The 26,155-nt window shown below is 49.9% G+C and overlaps 1 protein-coding gene across 8 annotated transcripts in view; it reads left to right on the top strand.

Moving 5' to 3' along the window:
* Positions 1-26,155, top strand: part of MCTP1 (multiple C2 and transmembrane domain containing 1) — a 627,604-nt gene that overhangs the window by 3,125 nt on the left and 598,324 nt on the right. For 7 of the 8 annotated variants that reach the window (XR_011381924.1, XR_011381925.1, XR_011381923.1 and 4 more), the window contains exon 1: positions 10,279-11,022. Coding sequence is in view for 4 of the 8 variants with exons in the window: in XM_051853978.2 (XP_051709938.2) it covers positions 10,279-11,022 (744 nt within the window). In the remaining 4 variants the exon portion in view is untranslated. Of the gene's footprint in view, positions 1-198; positions 340-3,613; positions 3,739-10,278; positions 11,023-26,155 lie in introns of those variants that run through there. The other variant, XR_011381926.1, reaches the window with a different exon arrangement.

Here is a 26,155-nt window from a genome sequence, read left to right as displayed (position 1 = left end):
CAAGGATGCTTCAGTAAGTTCACTGAAAATCAAATTAAAGAGAAGGTAAAACTTTTTGAAGTCTATATGTGGTATTTTTATAACAGGAGCATTTTCATGAACTTTGCAAAGAGCCCTTGTGTGCATGGATTTCAATATTTTCTGCACTATATATAGTTTTAAAAATATTTTTCTTGATTTTCTTTCTTCATTTGAAAGGCAGAGAGACATGCAGAAACAGAGCGAGGTCTTCCATCTACTGGTTCACTCCTCAAACGCCAGCCGGGGCTGGGCCAGGTGGAAACCACCAAGAGGGAACTCGATCCAGGTCTCCCATGTTAGTAGCAGGGACCCACACAGGTGAGCCGTTGTCTGCTGCCTTCCAGGTGCAGCATTGCAGCAAACTAGATTGAAAGTACAGGCAGGATTCAAACCAGGTAGATAAGGGATGCTGGTGTCCCAAGGGGCATCTTAACTCCTGCACCACGTGCTTGCCCCTAAATGTATCTTAAAATTCTCTTTTTCCACAAGCTTTTTAAAATATCATCATATTTCTTAAGTAACCATGTTATGCCACTTAGAGGGAAAACAAAAAAGTGTGAATGAAGGGGTTACATTGGAAATGAACCAGAGACTGCAATCTGGAAAGGAAGTGTCACTTAGGAGTAAGGAGAGCAATGGGGTCCCAAGCAGTGCAATGGTTCCATTCAGAATAACACAGCGCTGCACTGTCACTAGCCAGCTCCTGTAGCGCAGTGCCTGCTGTGAGCGAGAGCTGCGGCCCATGTCCTTTTGTTCTTTTTAAAGGTTTATTTATTTATTTATTTGAAAGGCAGAGTTAAAGAGAGGCAGAGACAGGGAGAGAGAGAGAGAGAGAGAGAGAGAGAGAGAGAGAGAATCTTCCATTTGCTGGTTCACTCCCCAGTTGGCCGCAATGGCCGGAGCTGCACTGATCCGAAGCCAGGAGCCAGGAGCTTCTTCCAGGTCTCCCACGTGGGTGCAGAGGCCCAAGGACTTGGGCCATCTTCTACTGCTTTCCCAGGCCATAGCCGAGAGCAGGATCAGAAGTGGAGCAGCCGGGACTCGAACCGGTACCCATATGGGATGCCGGCACTGCATGCGGCAGCTTTACCCTCCACGCCGCAGGACTGGCCCCACTGTCCTGTGTCCCCTTTTGTGGTGTGTGTTTGTGGGGGACAGTGTCAGGCTGCTTGGGGCTCCAAGAAAGTAGCAGTAAGTGCAGTCCTAAAGATTCTGTTCTCTCCTTAATCAAATCCGAGCACAGAGACAGGCGTGAAGGGATTGTGTGCATGAGATGAATTTTCGGCTCAATTGCCCTCAGTATAAGGATGTTGTCCCGTGCTATACAGGTTGACCCAATGGCATTAAGTCCTTAAGACTAGAAGCTGGCAGAAGAGTCAGCAAGGGGTGGGGGAGGGGATGTCTGAGAGCTGCAAAGTGTGGCAGGGGCTCGGTCTGCCATCCCTGGCTTTGGAGAGAGAGAGGGTCCAGGAGTCAAGGGAAGAAAGCAGCCATGGAGCAAGGGAGAGGCGACCTCAGTCCCAAAAGCACGGGGAACTTAGCCTGCATGAACTTGGGAACAGAGTTGTCTTCTGAGCCTCCACGAAGGGCCCAGCCCTGTGAACACTTTGATGAAGCAGAGAAACCAGGGGCAATGCTACGCCCATGCTTCCAAGCTACACATCCCAGAAGATGGTACTTTTTAAAAAATTCAACTTCAGGGGTCAGGTATTTGCCAGAGTGGTTAAGACACCGCTCGGGACACCTGCATCCCCCATGAGGAGGCCTACGTTGGAGTCCACCCTGCAGCTCAGCTTCCTGCTGGTGCACACCCTGGGAGACAGCAAGTGATGGCTCCCATGTTTGGGTTCCTGCCACCCAGCTGGGAGACCCAGCTTGAGGTACCGGCTCCTGGGATTGGCCTGGCCCAGTCCCGGCCCTTGCAGGCATCTGGTGAGTGAACCAGCAGATGGAAGATTTCTGTCTATCTATGTCCCTCTGCCTTTCAAATAAATAAAACCAGCTTCGTGGTTTAGAGCACTTTTTAGGCTCACAGAAAGCTTGAGTCATAGGTGCAGAGATTTTCCATACAGCCTCTGACGCACTTGTCACCGCCTCATCCAATTCCATCTCCTGCAGTCAGTGAACCCATATTGACACGTGGTCCTTACTAAGGCTCTGCAGCTTAATGTCTGTTAGAGTTCGCTTTCTGTACATTCTGTGGGTTTGGATGGATCTATGAAGATGTGCACCCACCAATTATAGTGTCCTACTGGCTACTTTCACTCCCTGGGTGCCGTTTCATCAGCCAAGTGGGTGGTAGATTGTTATGTCTGTGTACGGTCAGATTTTCATTACTCTCACAACATAGCTGCAAAGCGCTGCTTAGGATTAAAAGGGTGATTTCAGCCTACAGTTTGGAGAGTCACAGTTCAAGTTCAGTGGCCCTGTTGAGTCTGGTGTTGGGTAGAGGCTGGAAATGATGGAGTGGGGTTGCAGGAGTGATCACACAGTGAAGCAGGGTGCAGGCTGGGGAGACAGGGGCTGGCCTGGTTTATCCAGCCGCCCTCTCCCAAGAATTCCTTCAGAGGCAAGCCCCTAGTGACCTGATGACCGCCCACCAGGTCCACCTACCTGAGGCCATCACTAGATCCAACTCCGATGTACTGACCATTAGCATCAATCCATTTATACAAGACTTTGGGATTTTTTTTTTTTTGAGATTTATTTATGTTTTTATTTGAAGGGCAGACTGACTGGGTATGGAGAGAGATCTTCCACCCCCTGGTTCACTCCCCAAATGGCCACAATGGTTGGGGTTAGCCCTAGCCAAAGCCAGGAGCCTGGAACTCTGTCCAGGTCTTCCATATGGGTGGCAGGGACCCAAGCACTCAAGCCATTTGCCACTGCTTTCCCAGGCACTTTAGCAGGGAGCTAGATCAGAAGTGGAGCAGCTGGGACTTGAACCAGCCCCCATACAGGATGCCAGCATTGCAGGCAGTGGCTTAACCTGCTGTGCCACAACATTGGCCCTAAGGCTTTGGTTTTAAACTTCTGCATGAGTTTGGGAAACCAAGTTCTATTCAATCCATAACAAACGGCAATAGAAAACTGCAAAAACAGCTAAACCTGGCTAAAAACCTATATAAACCTATATAAATTAATTTTCTAGTTAATAATTCATGAACAATTAATGATTAATAGGATCAGAGCAAAGATGTCTATAGCACAATGATACCACCGGGGACTGAGATAGTTCCTGTCCTTTCTTGTCTACCAGTTGTAATGTCTCCTCCATCTCCAGGCTGCAGCAGTTCCAGCCATTGCAGCAAACACCAAAACAAGAAGCTAAAGAAAGCCAGACAATCTTTTGTGCCTCTTCTCTATGAGCAAAGAAGCCTCCTAAATGGCTGTTTCCAAGGGTCTGAGTTGATGCTTGTTCCCAAATACCCATACTTCCCTTCCTCCTCAAAAACAAAACCCACATTCTTGGCTGGACACATAACTGCCCAGAAGATTCTGTAATCATGGCCAGGTGTGGCCACGGGGACATGTGAAGGGCTGGGCAGTCAGGAAAAGAAATGGCATGCTCCTCACTTTTTCTCCCTTCTAGGTGGCTGGCTGGAAGGCGGATGCTGTGGCCGGAGCACCATCGGTGGTCGTGGAACAAGAGGCGACTTTGGGGATGGCAGTGTGGTGTGGTCAAGCAACCACATAGGAGTGCCGTACCAGGTTCAGGTATGGCTTCCGAGGGTCTTGTACACGGCTATGGTTATGGGGACCCCAGTCCCTGAGAGTACCAAGGGACTGGGACGCCTGTGGGCAGGTGAGACTGACTCCAGGGTGTCAGGGGTACCGAGGACTCTCTCCTACTTCCTGTTCTAGGATGTTGGGGACCATCTGAAGGAGGTGAAGCAGAGATGAATAGTAGTTCTCAAGTGGCCCCACTTTCAGGGGCTAGATCGCGGGCTTTGTGTGACCGTTATTCCCCTAAGGCAGACATGCTGGGATTCTGGGACCAAAATGTGGCTTTGGGTTCCCCCAGAAGCTGGCTTAGTACCAGTGGGCTGGGGGAGGAAAAGATGAAAGGCATGTTACAGAGTCAGCTACCACAGGGGGGCGCTGCACTCGGGAGAAATCTAAGTCCTCCCTGCCTGGGTTGGGAGGGAGCCAGGGCTACTTCAGCTATCCACAGCTTCCCACACTCAGTGGCTGAGGCACGTTCCAGGGACTGGCCGGAGCCTTCAGTTTAAAACACAGCCCTCGGGCAGACACTTGTCTGGGGGTGCTGAGCCCTGCGGGATTGGCAGAGGGGCTTCAAAGGGGCTACCTGTGTGCCCATCCAGCACTACCTGCCTTTCTTCCTACCACCGAAAGCAGAAAATCAGACCAGGACTGAGTGTGTGTATGCATTGTGCCCTGTATTGGAGAATTGATTCAGAGCCTCATGCATTATTAAGCTGAAAGGGACCCCAGAGGGTAACTAGTACTTTTTCTTCATTTCACAAATAAAAAATGGAAGCCCAAGAGCTGTCCACAGTTACAGCACACTTGGGTGCAGGGCCAAGGGGAAATCATGTCTTTCTGGCCTCTTGCAGCTTAAAATTGGCATCAAGGGTAGACAAGGCAGGGGACACTTTGGCTCCCTCCAACTCTCCTCTCATCCTTGATACAGCAATTGGTTTTTAGAAGGTTCATGCAAATGCACCTGCAAGCCCTCTCTCTACCTCCCACCATGTGGTCTTCCCCATGTCCCTCCTACACAGAAATTGCAGAGCCTCCCTGGGTCTACGATTCTAGGATTTTCTACCACTTTGATGACAAAGAAAATACAAAGTGGCTCAGGTTACATAGAATAAGTAGAAAGAGCGCCTCTGAGATTCCTTCCACAGTAAACCACATTTGAGAATGCTGCTCTGATCACTTTTGGGGAGGCAAAAGGCAAAAGCGAGTTTACACTGGAGCGGGAATTCATTCTTGTTGACATGCTGTCAGCTCCAGATGTCAAATCATGATGACTGAGATCTGAGACGATGAAAGGTTCAAAACCCTTCCTTCCACGCAGGCAGAGTTGTTCCATCTCAGATGGAGCAAGCCAGTCAGGGAGGTTGTCTTGTTCTGGATTACACAGTGACAGCAGGACAGGATCCACCGACGAAAATTACATTTGTCTTGAAAGTGGGTCCCTGGGCGGTGAGTCAGGTGGATAGATATTCTCCCCATTTCAGAGACCAGAGGGAGGGAATGAGGGCCTGAAGGCATCTGGCCCAGTGAGTGCTAGGCGCTGGGACAGCAGCCAGGGCTCCTCTGATAAGAGGGCGCCTTAAGTGCCATTTAGTTGGACTTAAATTCAATTAGTCCCAGAAAGGGTATTTTGTGCCTCCATTTGTGTCTTCGATCTCATCAGTGGGAGTCGCGGCTCTGCCCAAACAGGTCTTCTTGCTCCCCTACAGCGAAGGCATGGGTCAGTTCCTCTCCCGAGGCTTCCTGCACTCATGTATTCTGTTTATCCACGCATACATCGTAAGATTAAAGCAGCCACATGGCATTGGAAGACTGTGGACCTGGATGCTGCAGCCATGTCTGCTGCTTAGTCAGGGAGTAACCTTGTAAGTCATGTGACATGCTGTGGACTCAGTTTCTTTATCTGTAAAATGGGTTTGCCCTGAGAACTACATTTGGTAGATGATGTGACTGAGTTAGCCTCATGCTTTAGTATCCCATGTGCAAATGACGGCAAGTCCTATAAGGGACATCCTCAAAACATCATGTTTCTAGAGTGGAACCACGTTTGCCACTTCCTACCACCCCAGTGGAAGCCCCACTGTCCCTTATGCTGGCTCCTATCTGAACTGCTCTACCCAGGACTCCCCTCTGCTCACTGCCAACAGAGCCTAGAATGGTCTTCTCAATTGCTACTGCGTTGTAGAGAAGTAAACACGTGGTGTGTGTATTGATTTCATATTAATCGAAGGATGTGCCTGCAACTTTTAAGATTGCTAGGAAATCGTGGTAATAAAATAACGGCTGACATTTACTGAGATCTGGCCATGTGGCAAGAATTTTGCTTTGAGTTGCTTGTGGCAATCTGTGGGGAGCAACTGGGAGCAACTCGGACTATACTGTTACTGGAATTAAGACTTATTCTATGCATCTGCTCTCCCACAATATGGCGCTGGGAGAGGAGAAAACAGCTTCTACGCAGCTGCCTCCAGTTCAACCAATAAACTGTAGGACCTACTCCTGATTGGAGGAGAGCAGCATACTCGGCGTGTGGGCAGCCGAGTTAGGATTGGCGGGAGAGGACCATAAAGGAGGAGAGAGACGGCATGCACCAGGAACATCTAAGGGGAACACCTGTGCAGCCCCCGAGAGAGCCGGCCGGCGGTGTGCCGCTCCCCCGCGGAAGTGGGGAATGTGGCAGGGGGAACCGCCCCTCCACGGAGGTGGAGGGTCGGTAGCCAACCCGGGAAGAACCAGCAGCAAACCCGGGGAGGGCCGAGCAGACAAAAGAACAGCGCAGGGTCCTGTGTCGTTCCTCCACGAAGACGGGGAGCGACAGCAATCCATCTTGTTGGAGTGCCCTGTCACCTGCAATAGATCTCAGCTGAAAAGATGCCTCCTCCAACAGGAAGTCTTCCTTGACTATGGAAGCCGGAAGTGAGTCTGCACGCTTGCTGTTCCCTTAGGGATCTCTTTGTGCCATTCACTTTGCACTTATGTGCTGGGCTTTTTGTGTCTCTCTTCAATAGAATCAGGCAAGGGACAGAAGTGACCAATCCAGTGCAGCTTTGTATACTGTGCCATCTGCATTATACATTTGCATTAGACATTATACATCTACAGTATACATTTCATAATGTATTTCGGCTATTTGCAATCCTACAAGTTCAGAGCTCACAATCTCAGAGTGTTTTTATGACAACATCAAGTATAAGAGAGAAATGAAAACATTAAACTACAAGAGCCAAGCAAACACATCACTGAAAGACAGAGGAATGCAAGGTTGAATTGTGAGGATGAGCTCTGGGTGCAACGGGTGACGGACTCGACATATGGGCGGGGAGTGCTTGTGAGAGGCGCTTGTTTCTTCTCAACGTTTTCCGTTAATCCTAGGTGGCTTCTCTGAATTTCTGTTTTACCATTCCCTGGAAGTGCTGGCTGCAAAGTCTTTTTCCTGGGTTAGAGGAAGACTTCTGTGTATTATAGTTTCTTTTTGGGTTAGCCAGAGTTCTATATAAAGGCGCGTGTGTGTGTGTGGTCTGGGGACTCTCAGCTTGCTTGTCTGGTGTGGAAAACTGTTTGCTTTGGGGTTTCAAAAATGAACACTTCCCATCGATTTAATAAAGAATGAGAGAGACTGAGAAGTCTCCAGTGACGGTGGGAAGCTCTACCACCACCCTGAGTTAGCCAAGTCTGGAATCACAGTTTGTATTGATTTCATGGAACTTTTCAGTTTTATACCCCCCCCCCCGCCCATTAGAAAATACTCTCTTGAAAGAGGTGGCACTCAGAGCCCGCAGCAGCCGTATGGTTAAGAAATCACAACGCTCACGATGGAACTGCACAATTTAACAGAAACTTCGTAAGCCAGTGGAAGGACCGACTGCAGGAAATGGGTGGAAATAAGGACCATGGCAGTGGAGAGGAAGGAGGAAACCCGGGGCCGTGCCACCCTTTCTGCTTCTGCACTCGGCGAGAGCCTGCATGATGGCAAATGCAAGGAGAAGCCTGCACGGCTGCCCCCTGGCTGGGCTCTGTACCACCCAGGCTGGGCTTGCTCTCAGCTGCCCGTCACAGGCTTCCTGACTGATGCGGGGCTCCCGTGGGGTGGTGAGAACAGGGACCTGGACCCAATTTGTGCCCAATGGGATCCTCATGCACAACTCTTGTGCAACACTGAAGCCAGGGAAGTTTGATCTGGAATGTATAGATCCTTGTAGCCACCACCACGGTGAAGGTACAGCTCTGTGGCATTGCCACGATGGACCCCCCTTTTGCTCCCCCTTCACACATGCCCCACCACTGACCCCTCCCGACCCCGCTCTGCTTTCCACCTCTGCAGCTCTGTCTTTGCGCAGATGTTACTTCAACACAGTCTCCAATCTTTCACCACCCACCTGCCTCTTCTTCCCCACGCACAGTGTTCACAGACTTAGCAAATGCGGGGTCTGTTTGCCAATTTACAACATCAACTATGTGCAGGGCAGTGAGCTAAGTCCTTTTTCCATTGACTCCACGAAACAGCTGTGGCAGGGAAGTCTTGGTAAATCAGATCACTCCTAACTTTCACACCCTCTAATGGCTCTCTTTGTCACTTACAGGACATTCAAACTCACTCTTGCTACAGGACCCACCCTCCCAGGAGCCCTGCCATTTGTCCCACTCTGCCTCTTGCCAGCCCCACCCACTCTGCTCTGTTTCTCTTGGATAGGTTCTCCCTCTAGCCTTGAACATGTCCCAGTCAAGCCACCTCCTACCTCAGGGCCTTTGCACCTGCCGTTCCTTCCTTCTGGAATGTAACAGATCTTTCACTGGCTGGCTCTTTGTTCTCAAGTCTTGGTTCAAATTTTACCATCTTGAGAAACTCTATATGCAATGTTAAAAAAATAAATCCCCTCTCCCCGAACCAAAGAACTCTCCATGTGGGATTTCCAGACCTAGCAAATAAAAATACAGAATAGTCAGTCTGCATTTCAGATAAACAACAAATAGGTAGCATTTCAGTACAAGTGTGTCCCATGTTTGGGGCATACACGTATTGCAAAAGCATCCTTGTTTATATGAAGTCCGCACTTAATGGGGTGTCTAGCATTTTCTCTGGCAGCCCTTCCTCTAAAGCCACAGTGTTATGACTGTTTGATTGTCCTCATGGCACGGTTCATGCTGCCTATCATCTGGTTCTCTCCGTGCGGTGCGACCCTGCTGTCTTATCCACAGGAGCGTGCTCAGAGCCCACCACAAGGCTTGGCACTCAGAGGGTGTTCACTAAATAGTTAATATTTACTACAAAAGAAAAACAGAAAAAAACGTAGAGAAGTGGGTAACAGCCACGGTCCGTGGTAGCCAGACCAGACAGCAATCAAATAGTGGGGTGCCAGAGCGTAGGAGCCTTTCCCCCGCTTTCCATACTTAGGGGTGCGGTGGAGGGGCACTGGTTGTCTTGCTTTCCTGGTAGAATTAAAAGATGAGCAGATTCGGGGAGAAGCAAAGTCTTGCCCATTTTACATGCTACGGAGAAAATAAGTAACCAAAGAAAAACACACTGGAATGAGGAGGAGACTTTCCGTAGCGAATGGGGTCAGCGACACAGACCATCGCTCCCATCTTGGGCCACAGTAAAATCCTTGCAACTTTGCGCCCCCGGCTTCATCCTCAGACTGGAAGCTGCTAGATCCCAATCCTGAGAAGTCACCAGCGCACAGGCAAATAGAGGGCGGGGAGGGGCGGGCGGGGACGGAGCGGAGACCGGAGCGAGCGAACTCTCCGCCCGGACCCCGGGCAGCCGCAGAAGGCGGCGGAATCTGCCGCTCCGTGCCTCGCGGGGACCCAGCCGGGGCGCACTTCCAAGGACCCGTACGATCGCCGGGGAACGAGCTGCGTGGGCAACCGTGGCCCGATCCCTAGGCGCAAGCAGGCTCGGGGCCCTGCCCAGCTCTGCCCGGCTCCCGCCTGCCCTCCCACCTGGGAGCCGGACCATGGTCCTGGGGCGCTTCGCCAGGGCAGCTGGACCCCAGCGTCACCGGCCAGACGCGCCCCGGGGTGCGAGCCGCGTGCGCGCCCAGTTTGGAGGCAGCCGCCCCCGCCGCTGACAGGTGCTGCCCGGAGGGCGGCGGGTGCGGTCCCTGGCGCTGCTGGACGCGCACGCCCGGGTGCGTGCAGCCTCCAGAGCTTGGCCTCGGCTTGGAGAGGGCGCCGGGACGCGGCCTGGGGGACTCCCGTGGACTGGAGGCGCGGAGCTCGGAGCTAGAAACTTTGCCGGCGCCTCGGCCGGGAATCGGTGACAGTGCCAGTCCAGCCCCGCAGGTGCCGGAGGAAGAGGCGGCGCCCGAGTCCCGCGGCCGGCGAACCTCGGCGGCTTCTCTGCTCCGCGCTGGCCTGAAGCCGCTGGGCGCTCCGGGCTTCTGCTGCTGCGTCCGCCGTCGCCGTCGCCGCCGCGGCCGCCGGGCTCCGGGAGGAGAAGCAGCAGCAGAAGCAGGAGGAGGAGGAAGAGGAGGAGGAGGAGGAGGAGGAGGAGGAGGAGGAGGAGGAGGGGAGAGGAGGAGCCGGGGGTGGAGGATGGAGCCCCGGGCTGCGGCGGCGGCGGCGGGCGAGCCCGAGCCGGCGGCGGCGCCCTCCTCCTCCTTCCAGGCCCGGCTCTGGAAGAACCTGCAGCTGGGGGTGGGCAAGAGCAAGGGCGGCGGCGGCGGGCGCGCGGGGGCCCCTGAGCGCCGCACTGCGGACTCCCCGTCGCCCTCCCCGCCGCCCCCGGGGCGCACGCGGGACGGCCCGGCCGGCGCGGGCAGCAGGTGGAGCGGCTTTAAGAAGAGGAAGCAGGTGCTGGATCGGGTCTTCTCCTCCTCCCAGCCCAACCTGTGCTGTTCCTCGCCCGAGCCCCTGGAGCCCGGAGGCGCGGGCAGAGCGGAGCAGGGCTCCACGCTGCGCCGCCGGCTCCGGGAACATTTGCTGCCCGCCGGAAAGGGGTCCTCGGCGGGCGCCGGAGCGGCGCGAGCGACGCCTCCCGGCGGACTCTCGCCGGACTCGGCTGCCTCCTCTTCCTCCGCCTCGTCCTCCCTGTCCTCCTCGCCCCAGCCGCCCGCCAGGGGCGAGCGCGCCCGCGATGAGGACGGCAGGCGGCGGGGCCCCGGGGCGCACTTGTGCCATCAGAAGAGCTCCTCTCTGCCCGGCACCGCCTGCCTGGGGCAGCTGCTGGAGCCGCCGCCGCCGCCGCCACCACCACCACCACCGCAGCCCGCGGAGCCAGCGCCGAGCCCCGCGGAGCCCGGGACCCCGGAGAAGGGCGAGGAGACGGGCGGCAGCCAGGTGAGTGCCGGGTGCGCGCGGCCGGCTCCCAGGTGCGTGGGTCCGCGCCTCCAGCGGGGCGTGCGTGCGTGCGTGCGAGCGAGCGAGCTGCCAGGTAGAGCAAACGGTGGAGAAGATAACCTCTGGCTCGGGTTTGGATAGGGGCGAAGGGCGCTGACTTGCACCCCTACTTTAGTTTGGGAAGAACCGACACCTGTTGCCGGGAGCAGTTTGGATGGCTTCCTGCGTGGCCAAGGCAACGTTAGAGCGAAGTGGGTACGTTTTGGAGGTCTCGTGGGAGGAGGTGTCCTGCTACGTTTCACCTGGGGGGAAAAAACTCATAAAAACAGGAACTTAAAAAACAAAACCCGCAACTTTGCGTGGCTGTGCGGCGAGGGCCCCATGGATGCACGTGGATGCTGGAAGGAGTAGAGGTGCGGGAGGTGTTGGCACAGGTGCGATCCTGTCCGGGGCGGGGGAGAGCCGCAGCGCACACAGCTGCTCCTTTCTGGAACTACACTCTTAGGGCGGCACGAGGGTCGCTGCCCACCCGTGGAGAGCGTGCCAGCGTATGCTAGTTACACGCCCGTGTGTCTGCGGTCGCACGTTTTAAGAGTTGTCTGTTCTCAAGTCTGCTGCCCTGCATGTCCCATTGGCTTTTTGCTCGGCCGAGGGTCGTTTCGCGTGTTTCGCGTGTGCTTTTATTAAACATCTTGCTTGTAGGATCTGTAAGGTATCTCACCAAGCGGTTGCTTGTGCACGCTCAGCTGGGACGAGGGGATGCAAATACTTTTGCAGATGTTTTATCAGAGCGTGTTAATGCGAGGAAATATTTCAGAAACTCCTTTCTGCCCGAGATGGGAGGAAGTCTTTTCTCCCGAAACACCTTGGTTGATTGAAACTCTCTCATTACCTCCACTCTGAGTAATGATGTTAAATGAATGGCAGGTACATTGAATTTTTAATTAGGTTAAGAGCTGAGCCAAAGAAAGCCCCCTCAGGCCCTGTTTTGCAAAGGAAGGTAAAGGAAAAAGTGGCTTGGAGTTGAAAACTCCAAGTTTGTTGGCCAGTGTGTTAGTGTGGCTTGAGGCAGTAAACAGGACATATTTTATTGAATAAACACAGTTTCTTGCAGTAGATGAGACATGATGTTCTGTAGACAGATTTTATTTATAGAAAAGCGTGTGGAAATAATATACATTAAAAGACCTCGTAAAAATGTATCTAATTGTCATCATGACTGTGGTCTGAATAGAACCCAGGTGATGGGTTTCCAATGGGAGATCAACATTGGCTTTAAAAGCATGTTTTTCATTCAATATAGGTGAGTAGTTAGTGTGCACAGACTCCTAATCCATGAGGATATTGGAGGAATGTTTATTTTTCTTTCAGGAATAATAGAGCAACAAGTAATTGATTTACTTTGAGAGATAAATGTCACGCTACTGTGACTGTTAACTTGATAAATCACTTTGCGGGAATAATAGAACGACAAGAAATTGATTTATTTTGGAGGATATATGTCACTGTGAACATTAGCTTGCTAAATCACTTTGCAGTTCACTGAACCAAGGTATTTTCAAAGCCAGAGAGTTTGAAATGAGTTTTTATGTTCCTTCGTACGGAGAAGTTTTTAGAAGCCATCTACCTTTATTTTTGAAAATACCACTGAGTTTGAACTTTGGATATGAAAGATCTAAACCGATGTTGCAGGAGACAATAAGAGGGTGTGTGCCTTCGCTGTGTGTAGCCGCTCATGATTGCACCCTTGTAGCAGCCTTGGGGGCTGGATTAGGGAACCAGCCCAGGGTCACACTGTTGGTAAGTGACAGAGAAAGGTGCCCTCTGGTCAGTCCCCAGGCCCTTTTCCCATTGTTGAAGCTACTTTTGACAGCTGTTAGGACTTGATAAATGTTGAAGACTTTGGTCTCCTTGAGTGACACTGGAAGGCTGCATGTTTAAATGCATTTGGAAGCTTTTGTCCATCCCTCCATGCAGTCAGTTCTATGGTGGAGTAACACAGTTGTGAGCTATTCTGTGATGCATTGTTGCCTGTTTACTTCATCACATTTACAAATGGTATTGCCAGTTATACGCTCCAGTTCTAAAGAAGCTTTTCATTAGAAAGAGCCAGCATCTCATTGCAGATGGAAGTGGACTTTTGGAAAGCTAACACACCTTTCAGACACGAGGTGACAGGTGGGAGGGGAGCTTCTGGCCTTGAAGGGCTTGCTGCCTGTGGAGCACACGGTCCTAGCAAGAGGTGCGTGGGACCTGGGGGCCTTGTTCCCTGAGAAGGAGAGAGTCTTCCTTGTCATCAGCTGCCGAAATGAAATAACTTGGATGGGCACCATGCGCCAGGGCAGAGGAGGGGATTTTGAAGTCTGCTAGATCCCTCTGTGCTCCTACTCAGAGGATCCATCCTGTTGCTCTCTGCAAGGGGAAAAGGGGAATTGGAAGCAGAAGCTACAAGGGATCTCAGCAGGCTGCTCAGCAGTGGCTTACCTGGCTTTGCAGCGCCCCACGGGGAGCCTCCTTGGCAGAGGATGCCAAAGATACCTGGGTGTGGGGAGGGAGCTCCTAGCACAAGCAGACTGCACTTTTATTCCCGGTTCGCCGGCCCAGCTGGATACAGGTGCCTGGAGAGGTGATACAAGCATTTACCACCTTCTCAGATTACCTAGGTCCAAAAGATCTTTCTTCCAAGGCAGAAACAAAACGCATTGCCACAACAGGCCAATTCTTGACTTTTTCTATTATTCTCTGCTTGAGCCTAGTGGCAGCTGTGTCTCCAACACATTCCGCACCTCTGCACGCCCCGCCCAGCATGAGGCCCCAACAGCATAGGTGCAACACACCTGGCACAGGCTGGAGATGCCGAGCCAAAGCACAAAAGCAGTTTGGCCTGCCGGAGCGGGGAGAGGTTTGGAAGTCACCGATATACAGGGGTGGAAGTCGGCAAACCCTGCCGCCCCCATGCACCTGCCAGCCTCCTTGCTGTATGTTTTCTGTAGCCACGTGCACCTCAGAAACACATCCCAGCAGACTTAATAATGCCTTGCTGTTGGCTTGTGTGCATTATTTAAAATGTTCTGCTTTGAGAATAAGAAAAACACAGCTCAAAGCAGCCCTTTTCTTCCCACTGATTTTGGTTCACGTGTCAGGCCATATTGTCACACCAGATGCGTTTTCATTTTCTGCAACACAGTTGGGAGAAAGATGGTTTCTCCATTTGTGTGCATATCAAAAATATGCCAATTGTATGTATTCCGTCTTGATGAGTTACTAAAATTAGAATTTGCTAGAATCAGTAAGTCAGGATTTTAAGATAAAGAGTGGGGAAGGAATATGTTGCATTTTTTTTTTTAGTGGTTTAACAAAAGCATGTAGTGTTGAGAATGTTAACCTTTTATTGTGATTTTTTTTTCTCCTTTAAAAATAAATTTCACCAGCATTGTTTTCACAGAGCAGAAAGAAGTATTTTTGAAAAGGGAGCAAATTATGCAATGTACGGTAGAAATGTTTTTAAACGTGGCAAGAGGACTATCTGTTTATTGGTACAGAGTGCCCAAAACACGTCTGGAAGCCCTGGCCAAAATGTGGAGAAAAATAAAAATTTAATATTTAATCCACTCAGGAGGTACATCTTGCTTTCTTAATTACTTGAACTTTTAAAGAAGGCTTATAGTTTTGAAAAGCTATTCCAAAATGTGATTTTGGTAAATTTTTGTTATCTATGAATATTTTTCAGTTGTTTAAACCATTGTTTCAAAGGATACAACTCAATCTTGGGGGAAAGCATGGATTTAAAAGCTTGATTCCCAATGCAAATGACTCGAAATCTAGCAACCTTAAAATAAAGCCCCTAAAAGCAGTAGTAGTAGCTTCATATGGCCTAGCTTCAGAAATTATACCTTTTAAAGTCACAGCTGAGATCTTGAAACCTTTTGTTTTAATTTAATGTAATTTTTAAGAAAGATTTATTTTATTTATTTGAAAGATTATAGAGACAGGTAGAGACAGAGAAAAGGAGAGGTCTTCCATCTAACGATTCACTTCCCAAATGTCTGCAACAGCCGGAGCTGAGCTGATCTGAAGCCAGGAGCCAGGAGCTTCTTCTGGGTCTCCCACATGGGTGCAGGGGCCCAAGGACTTGAGCCACCTCTTCTGCTTTCCCAGGCAAATTAGCAGGGAGCTGAATGGGAAGTGGAGCAGCTGGGACTCGAACTGGCACCTGTGTTGGATGCTAGCACTGCAGGCTGGGGTTTTACCCCGCTGTGCCACAGCACCAGCCCCCTTGGAATCTTTCGGAGTGACATGTGAAGTGGGGTCTGATGTATCACAACATTCCGGAAAAAGGCTGGGATTGTCCGTTTATTCCACAAGAGAAGGAGCAGGCCCAGTGACAGGTTTCCTCTGGAGTGGACTATTCCCCTTTAACCTTTCACTTCAGTCCTGTGTGTCTGCCAGGTTGCAGTAGAACTAGGGAATCTTGCAGGAATGTCGATCTTGTGAAAGGTTGGCTGATCTGTTGTTACTGCAGTCCATTGAAGCTTTGCAACTGCTGTGCACATCTGTGTGTGTGTGTGTATGTGGCTGGAAACAATTAGCTGGGAGCTTTGCCAGTCTTTTTCATTGAATTTAAGTTGTAAATTATTCTACTGGAGATGGTGGCAAAATTAGCCCCAGGGTAAGGATAATAGTACTGATGACATCATAGCCTCATACAGTAAATAGATAGTACTTTTATCAGGTGTGTATGCATTATAATGGAGGAATGAATAAGTGCTTTGAAGGTGAAAATAGTATTAATAGATTCATAAAAGAAGTAAACGGTCCACCCTCCCCCCTTTTTTCTTTGTACTGTTGTTTGGAAATAACAGGCAGTTTTACAAAATAAAGGTTAATAATACATCTTTGGTACCTCAAAGAAAATGTGGAATGGTTTCTTTGCTCACAATGATTACTAAAATATTTTCCAACCCTCGATTAAGAAAGAGCAAATAATGTGTCTAGAGAACTTTGTAAGCATTGTTGAAATCTACAGATTCAGAAGTTAGATTCATGTATTTTTTTTCTTGTTGATGTTTGTTTATAATATGGCAGATGTTATTACATCTATATTTTAGGCAAGCAGATTAATTTTTTTGAAATCAGAATCACTTTGGGTTTTTTACTTGCTAAAAATTTACTTGAAAATTTCATATTTCCCTACCTCAATAAACCAAGCACCTAAATAAAATTGCTTTTTCCATAACTAAGGGTCAGTATTTGAAAAACTGGTTATTTTGGTTTGTGTAATGTGAATGAACTAGATACTATCCTAGAACCTGCTCATATAATCTTGTGTGTTGTCACAAAATTAGAGTGTAAACCATACCTGCTTATGACATGTTTCCCTTTTGGTGAAGTCAGTTGTTGAGTTAAAGGAAAGTCACGCATTTCTCCAGTCATTTTTGTCTGCTTGGAAGATAATCTTCATTGTCTTTGTGAATTTTGATTTGTCCATACCATTAAAAATGTCATCTACCTTTTCCTGCATCATCAGTTTTATATGCACTTTTAATTTCCTTGTCACAGTGAATCTTTTCTTCTAACTCACATTGTTTTTATAATTAGAGTGTGGGAAGTGAGTACCATCCCCCTAAATTCAAGATTTTATCCCCAAACATTTCCTCCCTCTCATGTGTACTAGTCTCTTATTATAACCTTTTTTTCCCCAGCATAAAATCAGAATATCATACTTTTCATGAGGTCTCCAATACTTATATGTGATTTTAATTTGAACACAACATGGAACCTGTATTTTCATTATAATAAGTATAAGTTCTGTGTACTTCATCTTGAGAGAGCAATTTTACTGTGAAGTCTCTTCTGATTTTTTAAAGCTTTATTTGAAAGACAGTGGAGAAGGAGGGAGGGAGGGAGGGAGATCGATCCTCCATCTGCTGATTGACTCCCTAAATAGCAAAAGGGCTGGGGTTGGGCTAGACTGAATCCAGGAGCCTAGAACTCCACCCAGGTCTCCCACATGGATGGCAGGGGCCCAGGTACTTGGGCTGTCTTCCGCTGCCTTCCCAAGTGCATTTGCAGGGAACTGGATAGGAAATGGAACAGTGCGACTCTGACAGTCCACTATGGGTTGCTGGCATTGCAAGCAGTGTCTTAACCTATTGAAGAACAACACTGGCCCCTCTTTTAAGATATTTTATTCCGGTCTCATTTCCTATTCTCTTGGACCATAACCAACCTGGAAATGTTCTGTGGATGATGGAGAACTCAGTCTCTGGACATTTTAGGGTCCTTACAACCTCCCAGTCCCACCTGTTTTAACGAGAGGCCCTTTATTAATAGTCTGTTTTGGCAACCTGAACCTATTTTGCTTAAACTGGAGCTACCTTCACTTGTCCCATCAACTTTGCTGGGGTAGACTTTGGCAAACCTTAGCGCAATCGACCTATTGAGTTGGCATCGTGAAGCAGTTCAGGGGAACACTGTCCAATCAATGCTTGCTGCATGAATGAAGGGGTGAATGAATGAGCTAGAGCCAATCCGAGAGAAGTCTCTGGAACAGCTTCAGAAATCTCTGTATGGTTGTGTAATAACGTTCTTTCCTTTTTGATTCCAAATCCTCCTAAGCCTGGCAGGTGCATTTGCCATTTCTTGATTCTCCAGCCAGCAGCGGCTCAGCTTTGGTTCTGGTTCTCGTCTTAGGGTCTGAAGGCACAGGTAGTGCCGGCCGGGAGGTGGCTGCCTGGCTGTGCTGTTTCGGAGGCCTCTGGCCCAGGGATGTATTGCTCGGTGCTCCTCTCTGATGGGGGCATCTGTTTAGGTACCTGAGTCTCCTGACAATGCACCTGCACCTCTGCGTTCCAGCTCCCTGCCAACATATCCTCCCTCAGTTCTACCTCTGTCTAGCTCCTGGATTCCCCCTGGCTCTTAGCTCTACCCACTGATTCACTGCCACTTCTCAACCCACCTCGTTGGCCTGCTTTTTGTACTGAACACACTTGCCTCCCGCCCCATTCTTTGAGAAATGTCCCCTGTTTCCCATCCTCTGCCAACCGCAATTCAGATGATCACCCCTACGCTGACAGAATCCCATCCTCGCCAGCCTGGTCTGTTTGGTCACCACATGCAAATGTGGCCATGGGGAGTTGAGATGTGCTACAGCTGTGGAACGCGCATTGAAGTTGGAAGACTTAAATACAAAGAAAAGAAAGTGGGCTGTCTTATTACTGAGTGTTGCCCTCGCCTGCTGTAGTCCTATTTTGGATACAATGTGTTAAATTACATGTCATGTAACAGCCGGTTTCACCTGGCCTATTGAATTTTTAAAAGTAGGAGAACTAAAGATTTGAAAGTGGCATGTGTTGGCTCAGATTGGTTTCTCTTGTCAGCAGTGACAGGGAGCAGAGATTTCATGCTCCAAGCTCAGCGCTGCCTCCCTCTGGCCCCCCGCCAGGGACCACCCAAGTGAAGGCTGAAGGCAGTGAGTGAGCAAAGAGCCTCTGGTGGGTTTCTGGTGAACTCAGGAGCCCAGGCCCCTTGAAAGGGCAGCAGCGTTCCAGCTCTGTGATTGGCAGCACCGAGGACAGAAACCGCTTTGCAAGGGCTTCTGGGTTCTTTTGGGGAGAGGCAGCCCAGCTTTTGGTGTCAGGTTTTCAGATTCTTGAAATTTTGGCAAATCCTGCATAGATTTCAAAAAAGCATCATGGACCAAATAAACAAGGGAGAGCTCAAAATGTTCCTGGAAAAATTGAACTAAATAGGAAGTTTATTTTAGTGCAGAACAAAAAATTTTTTTAGGTTTCTATGGAGTTTTTTCATCGTGTGCATTTTCCATGAAGTTTTGAAGACCCTTTCCCCCCAACACACACACACACACACATATATATATATATATATGGGCTGGAGTTAGCTGTGAATTTGAACTTCCGGCTCAGACAGCTCCTGGCTGACAGCCTGTTCTCCTCCTCCCTCCAGCCCAAGCACCAGGCATCCTCAGAATGCATGTGGCAGGTGTTGAGTGTTTTACAACATAGTGGGAGAAGTCAGTGGGGCCCATGAGCAGCAGCATGGAGCTGGCTGGGGGTGTGGGACAGGCAGAAAGGAGGTGGCACAGGGTGAGTGGCCAAGGCCTTGGCTTTGCATGGGGGATACAAGAGGGGGCAACAGGAGAACAAGAGCTGTGTCAAGAGGGGTCCTGGGAGACTTCTTGAAAAATGAGGGTCACGTGGGCTGGCTGCTGAGCCAGGGCCTATGAGGAGAGCGAGGCTGGAAATGACAGGTGCACAGTTGATGGGTGGGTCCTCCACACCAGAGGGAGGTGGTCTCCTTGGCAGATGGCAGGGGCAGTGTGGCCGTGAGTGCTGGAGGCTGCAGGTCTGCTGCAGGTGGTTTGCGGGTGCTCCACCTGTGACGGGGGTTGGGACACAGGGCGATGGAGAAAGAAGGGCGCCATCCTGTGTGTGCAACTGCTAGGGAGTCGGAAGTGGGACTGCAGGTGGGGGCAGGGGCGGGGGCTGTGGGAAGACAGGCAGAAAGGAAGCAGGGCCAGGGGTGCTAGAGCGCACAGTAGGGGCCCTGGAGGACCCTGAGCCAGGGGCGTGTCTGGGTCACGCGGAGCTTTCTGAGGGTGACGCTGGCAGTGGAGGCTGGGTGGTCTCCAGGGAGAGTGTGGAGCTGGACAGGGGTCTGACCTCGGTGACCACAGATGGAAGGAAGGATTTGGCTGAAACTTCCAGGAGCGAGTTCCTGACAGCACACTTGCCCTTTTGCTTAGGGCTGTGATTGTCCCTGGCTCTTTACAGCATTGCCTTCTCTGAAAAATTTTTGTTAAGGGAGAGGGTTGAGGTTTTTTTTTTTTTTTTAATTAATTCATTTACTCATTTGAAATGGTTGCAACAACCAGGACTGGCCCACCACAGAGCCCTCAGGGTCTCCCACTTGGGTGGCAGGGACCCAAGTACTTGGGCCGTCATCTACCCCACTTCCCAGGCGCATTAGCTGGAAGCGGAACATCTGGGACTCCCATCAGTATTCATATCTGTATTCCCACGTGGTATCCAGCATTGGAGTGGTGGCTTAGCTGGCTGCACCACAGCACTGGTCCCCAAGGGTCACTTAATGCATCGTGGTTCAGGTCTGTGCTCCTGCATGCCACATCGTCACCTGTTTGCTGCCATATTCCTAGTTATGATTATTCTGGATTCTTCAGAATAGCATAGTTTGGGGCTGGTGCTGTGGTGTGGCGGGTGAGGCTGCTGCCTGTAGTGCTGGCAGCCCATATTGGCATCAGTTCGAGTCCTGGCTGCTCCACTTGTGATCCAGCTCTCTGCTATGGCCTGGGAAAGCAGTGGAAGATGGCCTAAGTCTTTGGGCTTTTGCACCCACGTGGGAAACCAGAAAGAGGCTCCTGGCTTTGGATTGGCACAGTTCTGACCATTGCGGCCAACTGGGGAGTGAACCAGTGCGTGCGCACGCTCGCTCTCTCTCTGCCTCTCCTTCTCATTCTGTGTAACTCTGGCTTTCAAATAAATAAATAAATCTTAAAAAAAAAAAAAAAACAGAATAGCATGCTTCTCCTTTTCTTCTGCAGCCTTAGGCACCAGAAGAAATGATTGTTAGTAGAGCAAAAGAAACAGTGAAACAGGTTTGTTGGCTTAAAAATCAGGCAAAACAAGCAACCCTCCTGCACATCCTTGTAACCTGAATCCTTACGGTGCCTGATCTGAGTGGCTTTGCACAAAGACTTCTAATGAAGGGTTTGGAGAGAGTTTTTCTCTTAGAAGCAAGGTTGATCTGTCTGTGGGGCCAACGGTCCATTTCTGAGAGGCACCTGCAGATCCTCTCTCAGCATAGAAATGATGTTCTGTTTAGATCCTTTGGCCATATTTGACTCCTGTTCTTTTTTTAAAGATTTATTTATTTATTTGAAAGTCAGAGTTACACAGAGAAGGAGAAGCAGAGAGAGAGAGAGCGAGAGCGAGAGAGAGAGAGAGAGAGATCTTCTATCCGCTGGTTCACTCCCCAGTTGGCCGCAACAACCAGAGCTGTGCCAATCCAGAGCCGGGAGCTTCCTCCCAGTCTCCCACAGGAGTGCAAGGGCCCAAGCACTTGGGCCATCTTCTGCTGCTTTCCCAGGCCATAGCAGAGAGCTGGATCGGAAGTAGAGCAGCTGGGACTCGAACCTGCGTCCACATGGGATGCTGGTGCTGCAGGCGGCAGCTTTACCTGCTATGCCACAGCACTGGTCCCTTTTGTTCTTTTATGGAAATGTGAAATGGCTTTTGATAACAGAAAAATCCAGCACCTTTATAGCTGCCCTTGGAATGATGTTTTCACAACCCCAGATGAGAAGTTTGTTCTCCAAAATATCTTTGGGGATGGGAATGGATTTGGGAGACGAAGCCTCCTGCCCTGGAGGAGTGATGCCCTGACTCAGCAGGGGTCCTGCTGGCTGCAGCTGAGCGTGCACATGGCCAGCAATGCCCCCCCCCCCCCAGCTTTCTCTTGCTTCCTTCTACTCTGATTTCCTCCATTCCCATCCTTGACATCTTTTCCTCTCCTTGTACAATTTTTAATCGCCATGTAACTATACATAGGTACGGGGTACAGTGTGGTATTTCAATACATCTATAATGATCAAATCAGGCTGATTAGCATATTCATATCCTCAGACATTCCCCTTCACTAGCTATTTTGAAATATCTAATAAATTATTGTTAACGAGTCCCTGTCCTGTGCTAAAGAATGCTGTAACTTGTTCCTCCTCTCTAATTATGTTTTCTGCCTGTTAACCCTCCTCCTCCCCTCTCCCAGCAGCCACTGTTCTTTGCTTCAATGAGATCGTCTTCTTTAGCTTCCTCACAGGTGCATACATTTGTCATTCTGCGTCTGGCTCATTTCCTGTAACAACCTCCAGGCCCCTTTATATGGCTGCATAGTATTCCACTGTGCACATACGAACCACATTTGCTTTATCCATTTACCCAGTGAAGGATGCCAGAGGTGGCTGTGACCGTGACTTTGCCTGGCTCTGTCCAGCCCTGCACATGGGACAGTTTAGCGTCAAGAAAATGTGAAAACATTGCTGGGCTCTTGGGGCCATCTGCCTCGGCCTCTGTCTGCCCCCGTTGGCCCGTGAGGTGGCATTCATTATGCATACACTTGGGACACAGCCTCAGTGGGAATCTGCCGAGTGGGAATTAGTGGGGCAGGCAGAGCTGGAAGGGGCCCTTCAGTTGGCAGATTTCCCAGGCCCCGTGCCCTCTGCCTTCTGGGCTCCTCCAGACAGATGGGGCTTTGTAAAGTGCTCTTGGTCCTGTTCATCCATTGCTGCCATTTTCCCTTTTCTCTGACTCTAGGAAGAGCTGCCTGGCACTTGCCAGGGGAGAGGACCTTGGTGTGTCAGGTGACCAGCAAGGACCGCTGACTGAACTCCATCCCAGGGCCGCCCAGCTGGGGTGTCACCTAGTCTTGGCTCTTCCCTTTCCGCCTCCCTGCTTCTCGACTATTTCACTTCTGATTCGCTGCTTGGAAAACGGGCAGGGGGCAGTCAAGTTCAGGCAGTGATTGGTGACTGTCATGAGAGAGAGAGGTCTTCTCATGGTGAAGTTTAAACACGTGGGTCCCCGTGATGTTCGTGGAATTTTGCATTTCTTTGACATGTGTGTGCAATCTCTGTCACATGTGTCATGTTTTCCACTGGAGTCAAGGGTAGCTAGAAGAACCCCGGTATTCTTCCATCTCTATTTTTAACCTTCAGTATCAAGTGGACAAACTTCTAGGATGATACAGTCTTCATAAGCGGGCTACATGTTCCACGTAGAGGCACAGTAGCCGTGCCTGCCACAGAGCAAAACAAACATGACAGCCTCTGTGGTCCATGGAGACCGAGGAGCCCACCTTTGAGTTGGACTGTGTGTGTCAAGACTGTTTTGGAACCTTTGTTTGTGGTAGGGGCTTAAAGATTTGCTTTGCTCATGCCTCTCAATGGCATTATGAAAAAATTCTTAAGACTTTTGTTGTTGTTGTTGTTAGTTCACCCTCTTGGGTTCTATCTGGATTATATCCTCAGTGTTCAAAAAATGCAATTAATTGCTAAGTTTGTTTTTGGTGCAAAAACAATTTGAAGTCGATCTGTAGATGTTTTCCCACTAAGCATTTTCCTGAACTTTTTGAATACCCCCTGTATTAACAACGGCATTTTGGGAAGAGCCCACATTATTAACCTAGCCTCTCTTGGGAACTGGGTGCTGTCCTAAGTGCGCTCTGAGTATTAACTCACTTATGTAGTTCAGCATTGGGTTGATTTTCTTTTGCATTTCCCAGGTGAGGAAGCTGAGCTACCGAACGCGAATGGATTTCCCGGAAGGTACGTATCTGTGTGATTTGTACCCAGGTCTCTTCTGCCAGAACGCCTGCCTTGAGGAGGGCTGTGGGCAGTTGGTTGTGCCCTAGTAACTCAGTGAGGGAAGACAGACTCCAAGTGGAAGTTTGGAATGAAGTTCACAGCCATGTCTTCAGGCTGTCTCCTTGTGATACTGCAGTCCTGCTCCACTGCCCTGTTCTTCCCAGCTCTCTTATTCCCAAGGGCCAGCTCCTAGCAAGTACGTTTAATAGACGCAGATTTAGTTTAACAGCTAGGCACTTTGGGAGCCAGCTACTGGCCCCGCTACTTACTGGTGGTAAGCTGCCTAAGCCATCTTTGAATACTAGGAAAGGAGGTTACTTGCAATTCTTGACTGACAGCTATGTTAAAAAAAAAATTCTCACCAGGTACGCCACCAGGTCATCACCATTATTTTCATTATTGCTGTTATGGTTAGGAACATGTTATGGATTATAAGACTTCTATTGTGACACATGTCCTGTTTCTGTAACCTCATCGTGTTTCTGTCACTGCTTTCTTGTCCCCTGAAAGGCACGGTATTATGGGAGTAAATAAAATAGATCTGTCTCCCAGCTGTTCTGTACACAGGACCTCAGATAAGCATTATTGATTGCACACCTCGTCTCATTTACACCTCATAGCAGTTCTGACAAAACAGTTTTAGTTGTTTTGAAATATTTATTTTCATTTGAATGGCAGAGAGAGAGACAGACAGACAGACTCTCACATCTACTAGTTCATTCCTCAAAGGCCTGCAACAGCCAGAATTGGCCCAGGCCGAAGCCAGGAGCTGGGAACTCCATCTGGGTCTCCCATATGGGTGGCAGGGACCCAGGAACTTGAGCCATCATCTGCTGCCTTCTAGGGGTGCTCCTTAACAGGAAGCCGGCTGGAGATCAGAGCCAGCACTGGAACCCAGAGACTCTGATATTGGGGGGCAGGTGTCCCGGCAACGGCTTAACCACTGTGCACCGACGATCAGTTGCGTTCTACATAAAGGAAGTTCTTAGAGGGCTAAGTCACTTTTCTGCAGTCCTGGTTTGTCCTGTCGTCGTTAAATGGAGAAGCTTGTGCGCTAATGGGCACCTGTCTGATCTATCTGACTCCTGCCAAGGATGTGATTCCCAGGTTACACACTCCCCACCCACCCCATCCCACCATTACTGAGGCCGTGTTACTACACCAGTGCCACTGGCACCCACAGCTGTGAATCCTGGTTGGGTCTCGCTGGCCCTTGACACCAGCCTTGCTGCGGGGTCATTGCCTCACCCTGGTTTTTGCAGAGACAGCAAGAGGAAGGTCCCATTGCCACTTGGAGAAAACCATCCATGAGTGGGAGTGGGTGAGTTTGTTTACGTACAGTCTCAGTTCCAAGAACGCATAAGTGGATAGTTTTTCTGTCCTCCTTGGGAGTTCTGTATGTGTGTTCGTGACAGCAAGCTGTGTTAAACTCAGGGAAAATGAAGCTGTGCCTTCTGTTGTATGTCTTGGAGTTACGATCTGTGGGCAGGCAAACAAATTGTTTTCAGAGCCCCTAGAGTTTTGAAGATGTCCTTGTGGGGTTTATTTAACAAAGCGAAGCCAATGTGAATCATCTTCTCATTCAGCAGAACTCCCAGTGTTTCCTGCTGATAATAATGCCAGGGGCTGTGCCAGTCTCTCTTAACTGCTTTGTGGGCATCGTTTTGTTGAACCTTTGTGGCAGATCTAGGGGGGCAGGAGTTCTTAGCCTCGTTGTATAGATGAATCCACAGAGGCTCAGAAAAGGCGAGGGGCTTTCTCCAGGCTGCGCAGCTGGAAGGTGGCAGAGCTGTGATTTTTGGACCAAAGTGGCTGACTCCAGAGCTCAGGCATCTGACTGCTGTGTCGCATGCTTTCCTCGGGGTGGAAGGGCTGTGAGGTCTGGGCGCGAGCACTGTTGCATTGCCCCAGCCTCAGCTGAAGGGGAGGGGAAGGGAAGGAAAGGTTGTCCTCGGAAAGTGACACCTGGGATGAGATGTAAGGAAAGAAAAGGAGTTGGCCGGAGTTGGGGGAGGTAGGGCTATGTGGGATGTGGCAGACACGTTTGGGCAGAGAAAGGACCGCCGAAAGCAGAAACAAAGACACTCTGGGCAGCTGGGATGAGAGAAAGGAGTGTGTGTGCATGTATGTGCACACGCATGTGCACATGTGTGAACAGGTGTGCCTGTGTGGGTGGGTGTGAGTTTGGGGGGGATGGGTTTGAGGTGGCTGGCAGAGGCCAGAATATGTAGGACTTCGTGGGGCTTGAGGAGGTTTTGAACTTTAACAAAAGAAGGAGGTGATCCTTTTTTTTTTTTTTTTTTTAAGATTTATTTTATTTGAAAGGCAGAGTTATATAGAGAGAAGGAGAGAGTGTCCATCCACTGGTTCACTCCCCAAATGGCTGCAACAGCCAGGTTGGGCCAGGCTGAAGTCAGGAACCCAGAGCTGCTTCTGGGTCTCCCACGTGGGTGCAGGAGCCCAAGGACTTGGGCTATCTTCTGCTTTCCAGGGCACGTTAGCAGGGAGCTGGATTGGAAGTGGAGCAGCCAGGACTTGAACTGGTGCCCATATGGGATGCTGGCTGGCATCACAGGCGGCTTTACATGCTACGCCACAACCAGTGGCCCCTGAGGTGATCTTGAGAACCCAGATACTTGGCCATGACGAGGAGAGCCATCTTCCGGAAGGTTCCAGACTTTGGGAACAGCATTTCCTTGCTGTCATGTGTGAAGCAACCTTGTACTCAGAGTTGTC

Source organism: Oryctolagus cuniculus, chromosome 14, assembly GCF_964237555.1.
Source record: "Oryctolagus cuniculus chromosome 14, mOryCun1.1, whole genome shotgun sequence".
In the NCBI taxonomy this organism is placed as follows: domain Eukaryota; kingdom Metazoa; phylum Chordata; class Mammalia; order Lagomorpha; family Leporidae; genus Oryctolagus; species Oryctolagus cuniculus.
This window is presented reverse-complemented; position numbering and strand designations above follow the sequence as displayed.